Here is a 13,106-nt window from a genome sequence, read left to right as displayed (position 1 = left end):
TGTTACTGTAAATGGATGAATCAAGTAAACGTTTCTAAGTAAAGTAGCTCTGGTAACATAATCACTGTCCTCATTACCCTCTCTCTCAATACCACGGTGAATACTGTGTGTGTGTGTGGGTGTGTTGCTTGTTGCGTGCGGGCGCGCACTTGCGTGAGTGTAATCGCCAACCCAACTGGGTGTCCCCGCTTGCTTCTGTGTCGTGTGTTTTTGGCTCCTTGCAACAGTAGAACGTCTTCACTCGCAACTCTCCACGGTCATGCTATCTCTCCCTCGCTCTGTGTGGCGCTTCCCCCCGCTTCCCCCCGTCTCACGCATCTCGCGCGCCGTCCTCAGTATAGCCCATTCAACCGATTCTCCGCAGTGCTGAAATAGAGAGTGATTGAAAGGAGGGGGGGGGGGGGGGGCAAAAGAGAGAGAGAGTCAGAGAGAGAAGCGAGGGGGCGATACGGGGAAATACACGAGAGAGAGTCGCACAGAGAGAGAGAGAGACAGAGAGACAGAGAGACAGAGACAGAGCGAGGGAGAGACAGAGCGAGGGAGAGGGGCGCGCAAAAGGAAAACTGCACAATCTGAAAAGGCTCCCTAGCGCGCGGATCTTTCGACGGCTGCACCATTCATTTGGACTGTCGGAAAGGGTGAGTATTTCCTAGTGAGTATGTGTCATCATTGCGCTATACAAATCACCATTAATTTAATAAACCGGCTTAAAAAATGTCTCATCATAGTTTCCATTTTGGGTTATAGCAGTTCACACGTTTCGTGGTTATGTCGGTCTGTCAGAGTGTTGTCGGCTACAGTCAGTCTGCCTGTAACATTTGCTGCGTCTATTTTGTCTGGCTGAATACACACAGGAAATGCATTCAACTGACATTTGGGTTTGAAATTCTGAAAAGGCACTGTCTGTCGTTGTATAATATACTGCCTCGGGTCTCTCTCTCTCTCTCGCTCGCTCCCCGCAAGATGTGCGTGTGGTAGGCTCTGAGAATGTTATCTTTATGAATATTCCCTCCCATGACATGTCTTGGTGATTAGAATCATTTGCGTGTCGCATTTGCCACTTGCGAGCGTTGTTCAATGCAGTGCTATAGGCGCACTGGAGTGAGTGGTAAAAGCTCTATGTGTATGTGGGAAGAGAGCGGGAATAAATGTTGACATGTAGTTGGTATGGGAGACAAACGAAGTAATGCCCGTTACTTGGGGAACCTGAGGGGAAGATGGTGGTATATGATGTGTGCTGCACTAGCCTAGTTGTTGTGTATCTGGGTCCATGTGCATGTTTAAAATTGTGTGTGTGTGTCGAGTTTTTGACGGGAGTGTGACAGGAGGAAAGAGAAGGGGAGGAGGAGAGATAGAGAGCAAGGAGTGGGGGAAAAAGTGTGGCTCTGGGTGTCCAATTTAAATGTTTGGATGGATTTGTTCGCCTTTATTTAACTAGGCAAGTCAGTTTAAGAATTTTTTTTTATTTACAAATATTTACCTACCGGGAACAGTGGGTTAACTGACTTGTTCAAGGGAAGAATGTCAGCTTGGGGCTATGATCGGCTTTGAAAAGCCAACTGACATTTACTCCTGAGGTGCTGACCTGTTGCACCCTGGATAACTACTGTGATTATTATTATTTTACCCTACCCTTATGAACATTTGAACATCTTGGCCATGTTCTGTTATAATCTCCACCCGGCACAGCCAGAAGAGGACTGGCCACCCCTCATAGCCTGGTTCCTCTCTAGGTTTCTTCCTAGGTTTTGGCTAGCCACCGTGCTTCCTAGGTTTTGGCTAGCCACCGTGTTTTTCCTAGCCACCGTGCTTCTACACCTGCATTGCTTGCTGTTTTGGGTTTTAGGCTGGGTTTCTGTACAGCACTTTGAGATATCAGAGGATGTAAGAAGGGCTATATAAATACATTTGATTTGATTTTGGGGATTTGATCCAGCAACCTTTAAGTTACCGGCCCAACGCTCTAACCACAAGGCTACCTGCCGCCCAACGCTCTAACCACAAGGCTACCTGCCGCCCAACACTCTAACCACAAGGCTACCTGCCGCCCAACGCTCTAACCACAAGGCTACCTGCCGCCCAACACTCTAACCATTGGGTTACCTGCCGCCCAACACTCTAACCACAAGGCTACCTGCCACCCAACACTCTAACCATTGGGTTACCTGCCGTCCGGGGTTATTCCTGTCTCTTTCAGGCAGTCTTAATAGCCTTCAATGCCTCAGCATATAATGCTAAAGATAACAGACTTGGCTGTCCATGTATTTGTGAATGGTGGTTGGTGCCTGTAACCATAGGTATAGGAATGGTGGTTGGTGCCTGTAACTGTAGGTATAGGAATGATGGTTGGTGCCTGTAACTGTAGGTATAGGAATGGTGGTTGGTGCCTGTATCTGTAGGTATAGGAATGGTGGTTGGTGCCTGTAACTGTAGGTATAGGAATGGTGGTTGGTGCCTGTAACTGTAGGTATAGGAATGGTGGTTGGTGCCTGTATCTGTAGGTATAGGAATGGTGGTTGGTGCCTGTAACTGTAGGTATAGGAATGGTGGTTGGTGCCTGTATCTGTAGGTATAGGAATGGTGGTTGGTGCCTGTATCTGTAGGTATAGGAATGGTGGTTGGTGCCTGTAACTGTAGGTATAGTTGGCCATGTACAGGCATGTGGCACTCCTGTGTGTGTGAGTCAGAGCGCTTGGATTCTCCTAACATTATTTGGGCCAAGGTCTTTCCCCAGACATGTCTTCCCCCCTCTCTCCCAATCTCTCTCTCTCTCTTTCCCTCTTTTTATCTCTCCATATCTCTCCCCCTACAGTTTATCTTCCCTCATTGAGCACATTTGATGTTAATTATCTCGGTCATTGATGCATTTTAATGTACTGCACTCTGTACATGCATACAATGTACTGCACTCTGTACATGCATACAATGTACTGCACTCAATACATGACTGTGCTGTTCTCCTGTAAGTGGTTCTTATCATTCAAGAGGCTGATGTCAGACCACCTACTTTTCCATCCCTGCTTTAAATACTGCATTCTTCATGCCAGTTGGCCGAGCCTGTTGACAGGGGAACATATTGCCGCCTCAACAGAAAATGACACCCCATCCTGAGCCTTCCCTGGCCGCTTAGCTGGGAATACCATCTGTGGGGCTGGTCCCGCTGCCTTGGGAGTTGTAGTTTCTGTACCACTCAGCAGTTGTCTTGGTCCACTGGACCCATGATCGCTCCAAATGGCCTCATCCATCCCTTCTTTCCCTTCCTCGTTCCATCATGCTGCACTACGATGTTTAACGCAATGCTGTTCTAGAGAGACAATGCACAATGAAGCACTGTGCCTCTGCATAGTATACCAAGTATTTCTCCCGATTTGATTCTATAAACTGCAGAAGCCTGAAGCACACGTTAAAACATGCAGCTGTGTGCCCTTGAAAGTGGCTGGATCTGCTAAATGTCATTGCGAGATACCCTAGTCCCATTTGACTATACCTAATATGTATATCGTAACACCTCTATGACATGGTCATAACACATTCATTAGAATTACATGAGACCTGTCACAACACGTCATGGCGGTTCATGTCAAGTTATACCACTGTCATGAAACGTGGAACATTTTCAACACCAATTTTTCTTATGCATGCTGACATTGGATTCACTACTAATGACCTATCATGACATGTTAAGATAATGGATAATGTGATTCTTATCACAACCCTATAATGCTGTGTGCTACAGGGCACAATACCTCAAGTAAAGTGCCTAGTCCCTGAATTATTCACTGGTGGAAGGTCTTAATTAATCAAACGTATTAATATTACTACAGGTGGTGGAAAAAGTACTACATTCTTAAACTTGAGTAAAAGTTAACATACCTTAATAGAAAATGACTCAAGTAAAAGTGAGTCACCCAGGAAAATTCTACTTGAGTAAAAGTCTAAAAGTATTTGGTTTTAAATATACTTAAGTATCAAAAGTAAAAGTATAAATCATTGCAAATGACTTATATTAAGCGAACCAGACAGCACAATTGTCTTGTCTTTTATTTAGTTACAGACAGCCAGGGGCACACTCCAACGCTCAGATATCATTTACAAACTAAGCATTTGTGTTCAGTGAGTCCGTCAGATCAGAGACAGTAGGGTTGACCAGGGATGTTCTCTTGATAAGTGCATGAATTGGACCATTTTCCTGTCCTGCTAAGCATTCAAAATGTAATGAGTACTTTTGGGTGTCAGGGAAAATGTATAGAGTAAAAAGTACATTTATTTTCTTTAGGAATGTAGTGAAGTAAAAGTAAAAGTTGTCAAAAATATAAATAGTAAAGTAAAGTACAGATACTGAAAAAAAGCTACAGTAAGTAGTATTTAAAGTATTTTTACTTAAGTACTTTACACCACTGATTATTACACACTTATTAACACCTGTATATTAATGACACCAAATTACTGCCTTAATTAATACGTCTAGCTAATTCATTAAGTCTGACATTTGTTAATTAAGCAACAAAAAGGAGCTGACCCAGTACAGTAGTGTGCTTGGACCCATACATGAGACTATAGGCAAGTAGTGTCCTCGGTTTTACACTATCTAGTTTTCTGGTATTTCAGCACCTCACTAGGGGACAGCTCCACACTCTAACCATGACCTCAAACATATTCCCCCTCAGCCACACTCTCTCTCTATCCCTGCCCTCCCCCCCACTCTCTCTCCAAACTCTTAGTTTTATGCTATCTATTTTTCTCTTATTTTAGCACCATACTAGTGGACAGATACACACTCTCACTGACCTCAAACATTATTCCCTTGAAGCTTCTCTCTCTCTCCAAACTTTCCTCTACTGATCCCTTCTTTTATTTGTCCTTTCCTCCATTGATTCCCTTCCTCCTTCATGCTATAACAAAAGCACCATTCACTATTCACCCCCCCCCCTGCCCCAATTCATGTGGCATTCCTTACATTTGCTCCCTGACACCTAAGCTCTCCCTCCCAGTCCCAAGACAAAGGGGTGGAGCCTAGAGATGGGACGATCGACACCGACCATACCGATAACTTATCGCAGGAATTTTGCTGATATTGTTCATTACGACATGTAGCCTATACTAGAGAAAAGTAAAGTTTAACATGAAACAAGTTTGCTTATATTGTTGATTGTTAATTGCACAATTGACAGTTACAGCCATCCAATTAGTAGTAGTAGTTTGAAGGATAATACAAAAAACTGGTGCAAATGAATGTTGCAAATTTATCGCAATATGAATTTTTGTCCATATCGCCCAGCTCTAGTGGAACCTAACTGAGGCTGCAGCATGGGAATTGTGGTTTATTCTGTTGGTTTTAACTATCAAGGGAATCTCATCCACCCCAATGCCCCATCTTAGAGAAACATACAGTGGCTTGCGAAAATATTCACACCCTTTGGCATTTTTCCTATTTTGTTGCCTTACAACCTGGAATTAAAATGTATTTTTTGGGGGGTTCGTATCATTTGATTTACACAACACTTTGAAGATGCAAAATATTTTTGGGGTGAAACAAACAAGAAATAAGACAAAAAAACAGAAAACTTGAGCGTGCATAACTATTCACCCCCCCAAAGGCAATACTTTTTAGAGCCACCTTTTGCAGCAATTACAGCTGCAAATCTCTTGGGGTATGTCTCTATAAGCTTGGCACATCTAGCCACTGGGTTTTTTGTCCATTCTTCAAGGCAAAACTGCTCCATCTCCTTCAAGTTGGATGGGTTCTGCTGGTGTACTACAATCTTTAAGTGATACCACAGATTCTCAATTGGGTTGAGGTCTGGGCTTTGACTAGGCCATTCCAAGACATTTAAATGTTTCCCCTTAAATCACTTGAGTGTTGCTTTAGCAGTATGCTTAGGGTCATTGTCCTGCTGGAAGGTGAACCTCCGTCCCAGTCTCAAATCTCTTGAAGACTGAAACAGGTTTCCCTCAAGAATTTCCCTGTATTTAGTGCCATCCATCATTCTTTCAATTCTGACCAGTTTCCCAGTCCCTGCCGATGAAAAACATACCCACAGCATGATGCTGCCACCACCATGCTTCACTGTGGGGATGGTGTTCTCGGGGTGATGAGAGGTGTTGGCTTTGCGCCAGACATAGCGTTTTCCTTGATGTCCAAAAAGCTCCCTTTTAGTCTCATCTAACCAGAGTACCATCTTCCATATGTTTGGGGAGTCTCCCACATGCCCTTTGGCAAACACCTCCTTGCTTAGTGCTGTTGCAGACTCTGGGCTCTTTCAGAACAGGTGTGTATATATACTGAGATCATGTGACAGATCATGTGACACTTAGATTGCACCCAGGTGGACTTTATTTAACAAATTACGTGACTTCTGAAGGTAATTGGTTGCACCAGATCTTATTTAGGGGCTTCATATCAAAGGGGGTGAATACATATGCACGTACCACTTAATGTTTATATTTGTATTTATTTTTTGAAACAAGTAATTTCTTTCATTTCACTTCACCAATTTGGACTATTTTGTGTATGTCCATTACATGAAATCCAAATAAAAATCAATTTAAATTACAGGTTGTAATGCAACAAAATAGGATGCCAAGGAAGGTGAATACTTTTGGAAGGCACTGTAGGTCTCTTCATGTTACTGAAACAAAGTGTGTTTCAAGGGAATGATGAATCAAGGGAATTGTTCTTTCTCATATCTTCAAAATGTTAGCGCACACAATGAATGACCCATGAGGGATTGACCCTGGCCACGTTCCATGCCTCTTACTCAATGTACTCTGTACTTAATGTGTTCCATCCATAAGGCCAGGTGGTATCTATTACCCTATCCACACATTGTGCCGTCCCGAACAAACTGTGCTGGCTTGGATATTGTCTTTTCATATTGTGCTTTTCAGAACGTTTCCAACAACTATTGTAGTTTTGGCTTGGCTCGGTTGCTCAGTAGTGTGAAAAGCCCCTAAGTCTAAAGGGAATTGGACGTTTTACTACAAAAGATCAAAGTATCTGTTTGAGACTGCGGTCTTCACTCTCTCTGGCTGCCATGTCTAACACGCACAGTCAACATTGTTTATACAGGAGAAGCCTCTTCTCAGTTCCCATTCAAATTCATCTTCACATTCTGTTTGACCTTGCAGACACAAGTATGTGTCATACACAAATACTGAGCACCACGGATGCTAACAGTTGGACCTCCTATCCACCTCCTCCTCTATCCTATCGTCGTCGGTGGTTGCCTTGAGGGAATCTTGACACGTACACAGTCCCCCCGTTACCCTCGGTCACTCTCTCCTTGAGGTGACAATGTTTATTCAACGACTTTCTGAAGGTCTGGGTTGACTGGGTTCACGCGAGGTAGGCAGTCCGGGGATGCTTTTTACCATATCAAATATTTGTAACTGGTGAGTCATCATGAGTGAGACAAATCCATTGTGACATTGCTGAATGTGCACTGCTGCATCTCAAAGCAGTGATGAGGTCATTTGTTCGGCACCACGGTAGCTCTCCTCCTCTCCTCCTCCCCGTGCAGGTTTTTATTTTTTTATTTCTTCTCACCAGTGAAGCATTTGAGTGAGAAAAAGCCACACAGTTATCAGTGGAGGAGCCTCACCTCTAATTTGCTGCACGCTGCACGCTGCTCTGTGATGGTGAGGTCATTTCCACTCACTGTCACAGCGGGCTAGGCAGTCATGTGGACCCTGTGTTGATTTTATCGCTGGTTATGTATTCACTGTTACACTATACCTATAGCCTAGTTAAACCAGACTGAATCACCATTGAGTGCAGCATTCACCCTGGTTTAGCCAAGCTAGTATTTTTTAAATTTTTTTAATTTATTTTTATTTCACCTTTATTTAACCAGGTAGGCAAGTTGAGAACAAGGTCTCATTTACAATTGCGACCTGGCCAAGATAAAGCAAAGCAGTTCGACACATACAACGACACAGAGTTACACATGGAGTAAAACAAACATACAGTCAATAATACAGTATAAACAAGTCTATATACGATGTGAGCAAATGAGGTGAGATAAGGGAGCTAAAGGCAAAAAGGCCATGGTGGCAAAGTAAATACAATATAGCAAGTAAAACACTGGAATGGTAGATTTGCAGTGGAAGAATGTGCAAAGTAGAAATCAAAATAATGGGGTGCAAAGGAGCAAAATAAATAAATAAATACAAATAAATACAGTAGGGAAAGAGGTAGTTGTTTGGGCAAAATTATAGGTGGGCTATGTACAGATGCAGTAATCTGTGAGCTGCTCTGACAGTTGGTGCTTAAAGCTAGTGAGGGAGATAAGTGTTTCCAGTTTCAGAGATTTTTGTAGTTCGTTCCAGTCATTGGCAGCAGAGAACTGGAAAGGGAGGCGGCCAAAGAAATAATTGGTTTTTGGGGTGACCAGAGAGATATACCTGCTGGAGCGCGTGCTACAGGTGGGTGATGCTATGGTGACCAGCGAGCTGAGATAAGGGGGGACTTTACCTAGCAGTGTCTTGTAGATGACATGGAGCCAGTGGGTTTGGCGACGAGTATGAAGAGAGGGCCAGCCGACGAGAGCGTACAGGTCGCAATGGTGGGTAGTATATGGGGCTTTGGTGACTTTGGTGACAAAATGGATGGCACTGTGATAGACTGCATCCAATTTGTTGAGTAGGGTATTGGAGGCTATTTTGTAAATGACATCGCCGAAGTCGAGGATCGGTAGGATGGTCAGTTTTACAAGGGTATGTTTGTTATGTATGTTTTATTTACCGGATAGGTACCAGTAGTTACCGTATGTAGCCACACTGGTGGATAAGCCTCCACTTCCCTCAGTCTTTGCTATTTTAAGGTGAGTTGAAGACAGAACAACGAGGTGATGCTGGTTAATTATCTTCAATTAAATGTGATAGAAGGGATCTTTCAGCCACTTGGAGAAGTTTTCTCTTCATTTTTCTCAACGCTAGAGTGGTTCCTCCACTGTAAGTTTGTCTCTGTTGAGCTATCCTGATGAGAAAACCCACCAGGGGAGAGGTCAACGCCATTTCAACCAGGGTTTCCATTCATATACTGAATTAGCTGAACTGAAATAGACTCAACCCTCAACCTCACCTGTCCTCTCACCTCCTCTCGCCTCTTTCTTATCCTCTCTCCTCAGACGAGTATGTTTAGCACGCGGGCACTCACGCTCCTGTCCTCGGTGTTTGGGGCGTGTGGCCTGCTCCTGGTAGGCGTGGCTGTGTCCACAGACTACTGGCTGCTGATGGAGGAAGGTGTCATTCTGCAGCAGAACCAGAGCATGGAGGTCAGGATGGCCCTGCACTCCGGCATGTGGAGGGTCTGCTTCGTGGCAGGTATGCCGAAAAATACACATTTAGTTTATATGTACAGAGGCATGCATAAACATATAGTATACATATATACACATAATGCTTTGTGGCAGGTTTTGTGTGAGGAAAGCAATACGGATCAGCAGTAGTTCATATGTACAGAAGCACATCTACACATACATTATTGTAATGCTTTGTGGCAGGTACTGGAATAAACATAGTCTATGTTTCAGATTTCATTCCTTAACACACATATTATTGTTACCCCATTGTCTTACGTCAGATTGCGTCACTCATATGCGATGCCCATCCCTCAACGGTTGTCACTAGTTACCACAGCCATAAAGTCAAAATTGGCTATATCGTAAAAATGTATGAAAATAAAATTGAGCTTTTTGCTCTTAATTTAAGTTTAGGGTTAGGCATAATGTTAGCTGTGTGGTTAAGAAGTGTAGCACTGAGTGTACAAAACTTTCCATTACACAGACTGACCAGGTGAAATCTATGATCCCATATTGATGTCACCCGTTAAATCCCCTTAAATCAGTGTAGATGAAGGGGAGAAGACTGGGTAAAGAAGGATATTTGAACCTTGAGACAATTAAGACATGGATTGTGTGTGTGCCATTCAGAGGGTGAATGGGGAAGACAAAAGATGTAAGTACCTTTGAGGTACACTGGTTTGAGTGTGTCAAGAACTGCAGCGTTGCTGTGTTTTTCACGCTCAACAGTTTCCTGTGTGTATCAAGAATGGTCCACCACCCAAAATACATCCAGCCAACTTGACACAACTGTGGGAAGCATTGGAGTCAACATGGGCCAGCATCCCTGTGGAACGCTTTCGACCTCAAATAATTGAGGCTGTTCTGAGGGCAAAAGGGGGTGCAACACAATATTATAAAGGTATTCCTAATGTTTTGTACACTCAGTGTATAATTAAGCTATAAAGCACCAGGGGGTGTGGTGCATATGGCCAATATACCATGGCAAAGAGCTGTTCTTAGGCAGAGGCAATGTGGAGCAGCCCTGCGCGCCAGGTAGTCGAAGTGTTCCCATTTTTACCCATTTGATGTGTCTGAAGGTGAACTCTGCCTACCCGGTGGCCTGGAGACCTGAGCAAGTGCACCTATAGGCCCACCACTGGCCAATCAGATAGCTCAGATCACCGTGTCTGTCGTATTACGTCATTGGTCTGAAGCTTCCACAAGCCCACGGCGCAGTTGATAGTCGACTCTAGTGTGAAGTTTTAAATCTTTAAAAACCAAGACTAGCGAGAAAGAACCACTGTTTTTATGAATGTTTAATATTTTATTCATCACTGTCAACACTTTTTTCAACACTTTTAATGAGCCATAAAACATCCTCTCCCTATCCACTCGCTCTTGTGTCTTTTTCATATCGAGGAATATTTCACTTTCTCTGGTCAGATGAGTTACAACATGAATTGATGCATGAGTCAGAAATAATGTGTGAATCGAGTTTGGCGAAGAAGGTGTCCCCTTTTTGGTCAGTCAGCACTCAGCGGAGGGAGAGCTGAGGGAAGGTGAGAGGCAGCCGCTCCGCTGCTCTCTCTCTCTCTCTCGCTCTCCCTCCACTGAGACTGACCATCAGAAGCACCATCAGTCCAGTAAAAAATATATTTTTTCATTCATGCCTCACAAGTAATACACAAATGATCTATTACCAGTGTGATGATAATTGGCAGGGCAATTCAAGAATAGCCCATATGCAGTGATAATTGATTGAGCCTGTAGCCTTTGGCACAAACCTCATTGCTACAGAACAGTTTTTAATTGGTTAATGTTGAATAGGCTAACATTTTTTAATACATGTTTAAAGAAAAATCAGAGCAGTAGATCTCTGCCTACATTTTGATTCAGAAAGTGATCTTGGCTCAGAAAAGGTTGGTTGACCGCTGAAAGAGGGCACCTCGAAGATATTCCATACATACTGGACTGATGGCAGATTTTAGGAACGGAATATGGAATATGTGGGGTCTGCACGTTGCGGTAACGTTGTGACTCTGGGGGAGTTTTATACATGGCCTGCCTAGTGGGGGCTAAACTGAAATGCAACACTTCGGCCAAGGATCCGACAACGGATCTGGTGGCATTTCTGAGAAGCCCTTGGAGACAGACTTTCTTTGGATGGGTGCATTGTTGATTTTGCTCAATGGGATTTTTTTTATTTTTCTTTTAGGATCATTGTTATCACCGTTCACTATTTTCTTCCTACGTTTCTGAATGAATTTTTTGTTATTTTTTTCTAGCTGGCAAAATAAGTGAGCTAGATTTTTTGGTGTGTGCTGCCATGTCAATAACTTAGCTAAGTTTGTTACTGGATGGGCTAGTGAATATCCTAAACCCAGCTAGCTAAACAGATAGCCGGAAGTTAAAACCAGGTAGAGGGAGAGGAGAGTTCACTTTCTGTTTCATCTGCTGCTGGTTTGATAAAGCTATCTCGGATACATTTTTCCACATGTAATTGATGAAATTAGATTTGTATTATATAAAGAGTGTAATTGTTTCAATATGTTGTGAATTATTGTAGAAAAATCCCCACAGTCGTTTTCCATACTACAAATGTAACTGCCACTTGGTGTGCACCAGATTACCACCTACAGGCAATATGTTCTGAGTTTTTTGCGTTCTGAGTTTTTCAGCAGTGTTCATGGTTTTTATATGCGGGGTGCATAAATGTTACGATTCTAAACTAAGACATTTAAAAAAAAGTTAGAACTCATGTATATTAGTTAACATACAGCATTAACTACAAACATATCTGATAGGGCTACCTGGACTATAAGAAGAGAAATTGTAGAAATAAACCATAATTATTATTATATATATATTATATATATATTATTAATATTTAGCCATAATTATGACTTTGTGGCTATGGTAACTAGTGAAGATCTCTCACCGATCTGTCTTGTAGACGTGGAACTCAGCCCAAAAATGTTGGATTCCCAAGCATCCGCCATTCAAAAATGAAAACATAGTTCGTATTTTTTTTTTTTTTTACATCATTGTGCTCTCGTATGACTCTATGAAATAGGTAGAATAGTTGGCTAAATTATATCACTGGGCCGTGACAGGGATTTAATACCTTTGCGAGAAAATCAAAACAAAGTCTTGCTAAAATTATGTGCAACCATGTCGGTCACCATGACTTGATCAGCTGCTTAGCCAACTTGTTGCAATTGCAGCTAGCTTACTAAGATAAGGGTTAGCTAGCTAGCTCTCTATCTTTACTTTCAAATAAACCGATGGTTTACGGTAGCTTGTCCTGAAGTTGTAGACGTGCTGCCCCCAAATTAATAGGAGCTGTTATCAGAAATCAGTCCGTAGATCCGCATGTTTCTCCGCGATCGTTACTCTGGGGTCAGTGAGAGCAGCAGCAGCTGGGCTGGCGGCAGATCAGGCCCTAGTTGCTTCTCCAAACGTATTCGTTGTGATAAAATAATGTTGCTAAAGTAGCTAGCTAATGGAGAACACTTGGTTTTTAGCATTGAGTGTGTGGACCAGGTTAGCTTCCTATTCATTTCATATGAAGTGACTGGCTTAGAGCTAATGCCATGGAGATATTTAAGCTAGTTGTCGGGCACATTGTCAAAATCAAGAAATACCAAACTTGTAGTTGTAAAATTGAGCGACTAAGATTTCATCATCAAAAAAACTTCACAATCAATTACGTATCTATTTTTACAGGGAGTTTATAATAATTATGACTATTTGAGGGTGAAGTGGGTTCATTAGGCAATGTCACTTCGGTAATATCTAATCTTAGGCGAAGCGAGAGCCCTT

The 13,106-nt window shown here is 42.7% G+C and overlaps 1 protein-coding gene across 1 annotated transcript in view; it reads left to right on the top strand.

Annotated features, from left to right (window-relative positions):
• Nucleotides 1–538: 538 nt before the first annotated feature.
• The window catches only part of LOC139391856 (voltage-dependent calcium channel gamma-7 subunit-like), a 43,273-nt gene continuing 30,705 nt past the window's right edge, over nucleotides 539–13,106 (top strand). Inside the window, exons 1-2 of the mRNA XM_071139452.1 lie at nucleotides 539–638; nucleotides 9,129–9,324. Coding sequence (XP_070995553.1) covers nucleotides 9,135–9,324 — 190 coding nt within the window. The 5' untranslated portion in view covers nucleotides 539–638; nucleotides 9,129–9,134. The remainder of the gene's footprint in view (nucleotides 639–9,128; nucleotides 9,325–13,106) is intronic.

This window comes from Oncorhynchus clarkii, chromosome 32 (assembly GCF_045791955.1).
Source record: "Oncorhynchus clarkii lewisi isolate Uvic-CL-2024 chromosome 32, UVic_Ocla_1.0, whole genome shotgun sequence".
In the NCBI taxonomy this organism is placed as follows: domain Eukaryota; kingdom Metazoa; phylum Chordata; class Actinopteri; order Salmoniformes; family Salmonidae; genus Oncorhynchus; species Oncorhynchus clarkii.
The sequence above is the reverse complement of the archived record's forward strand: the minus strand, read 5'-3'. Positions and strand labels throughout refer to the sequence as shown.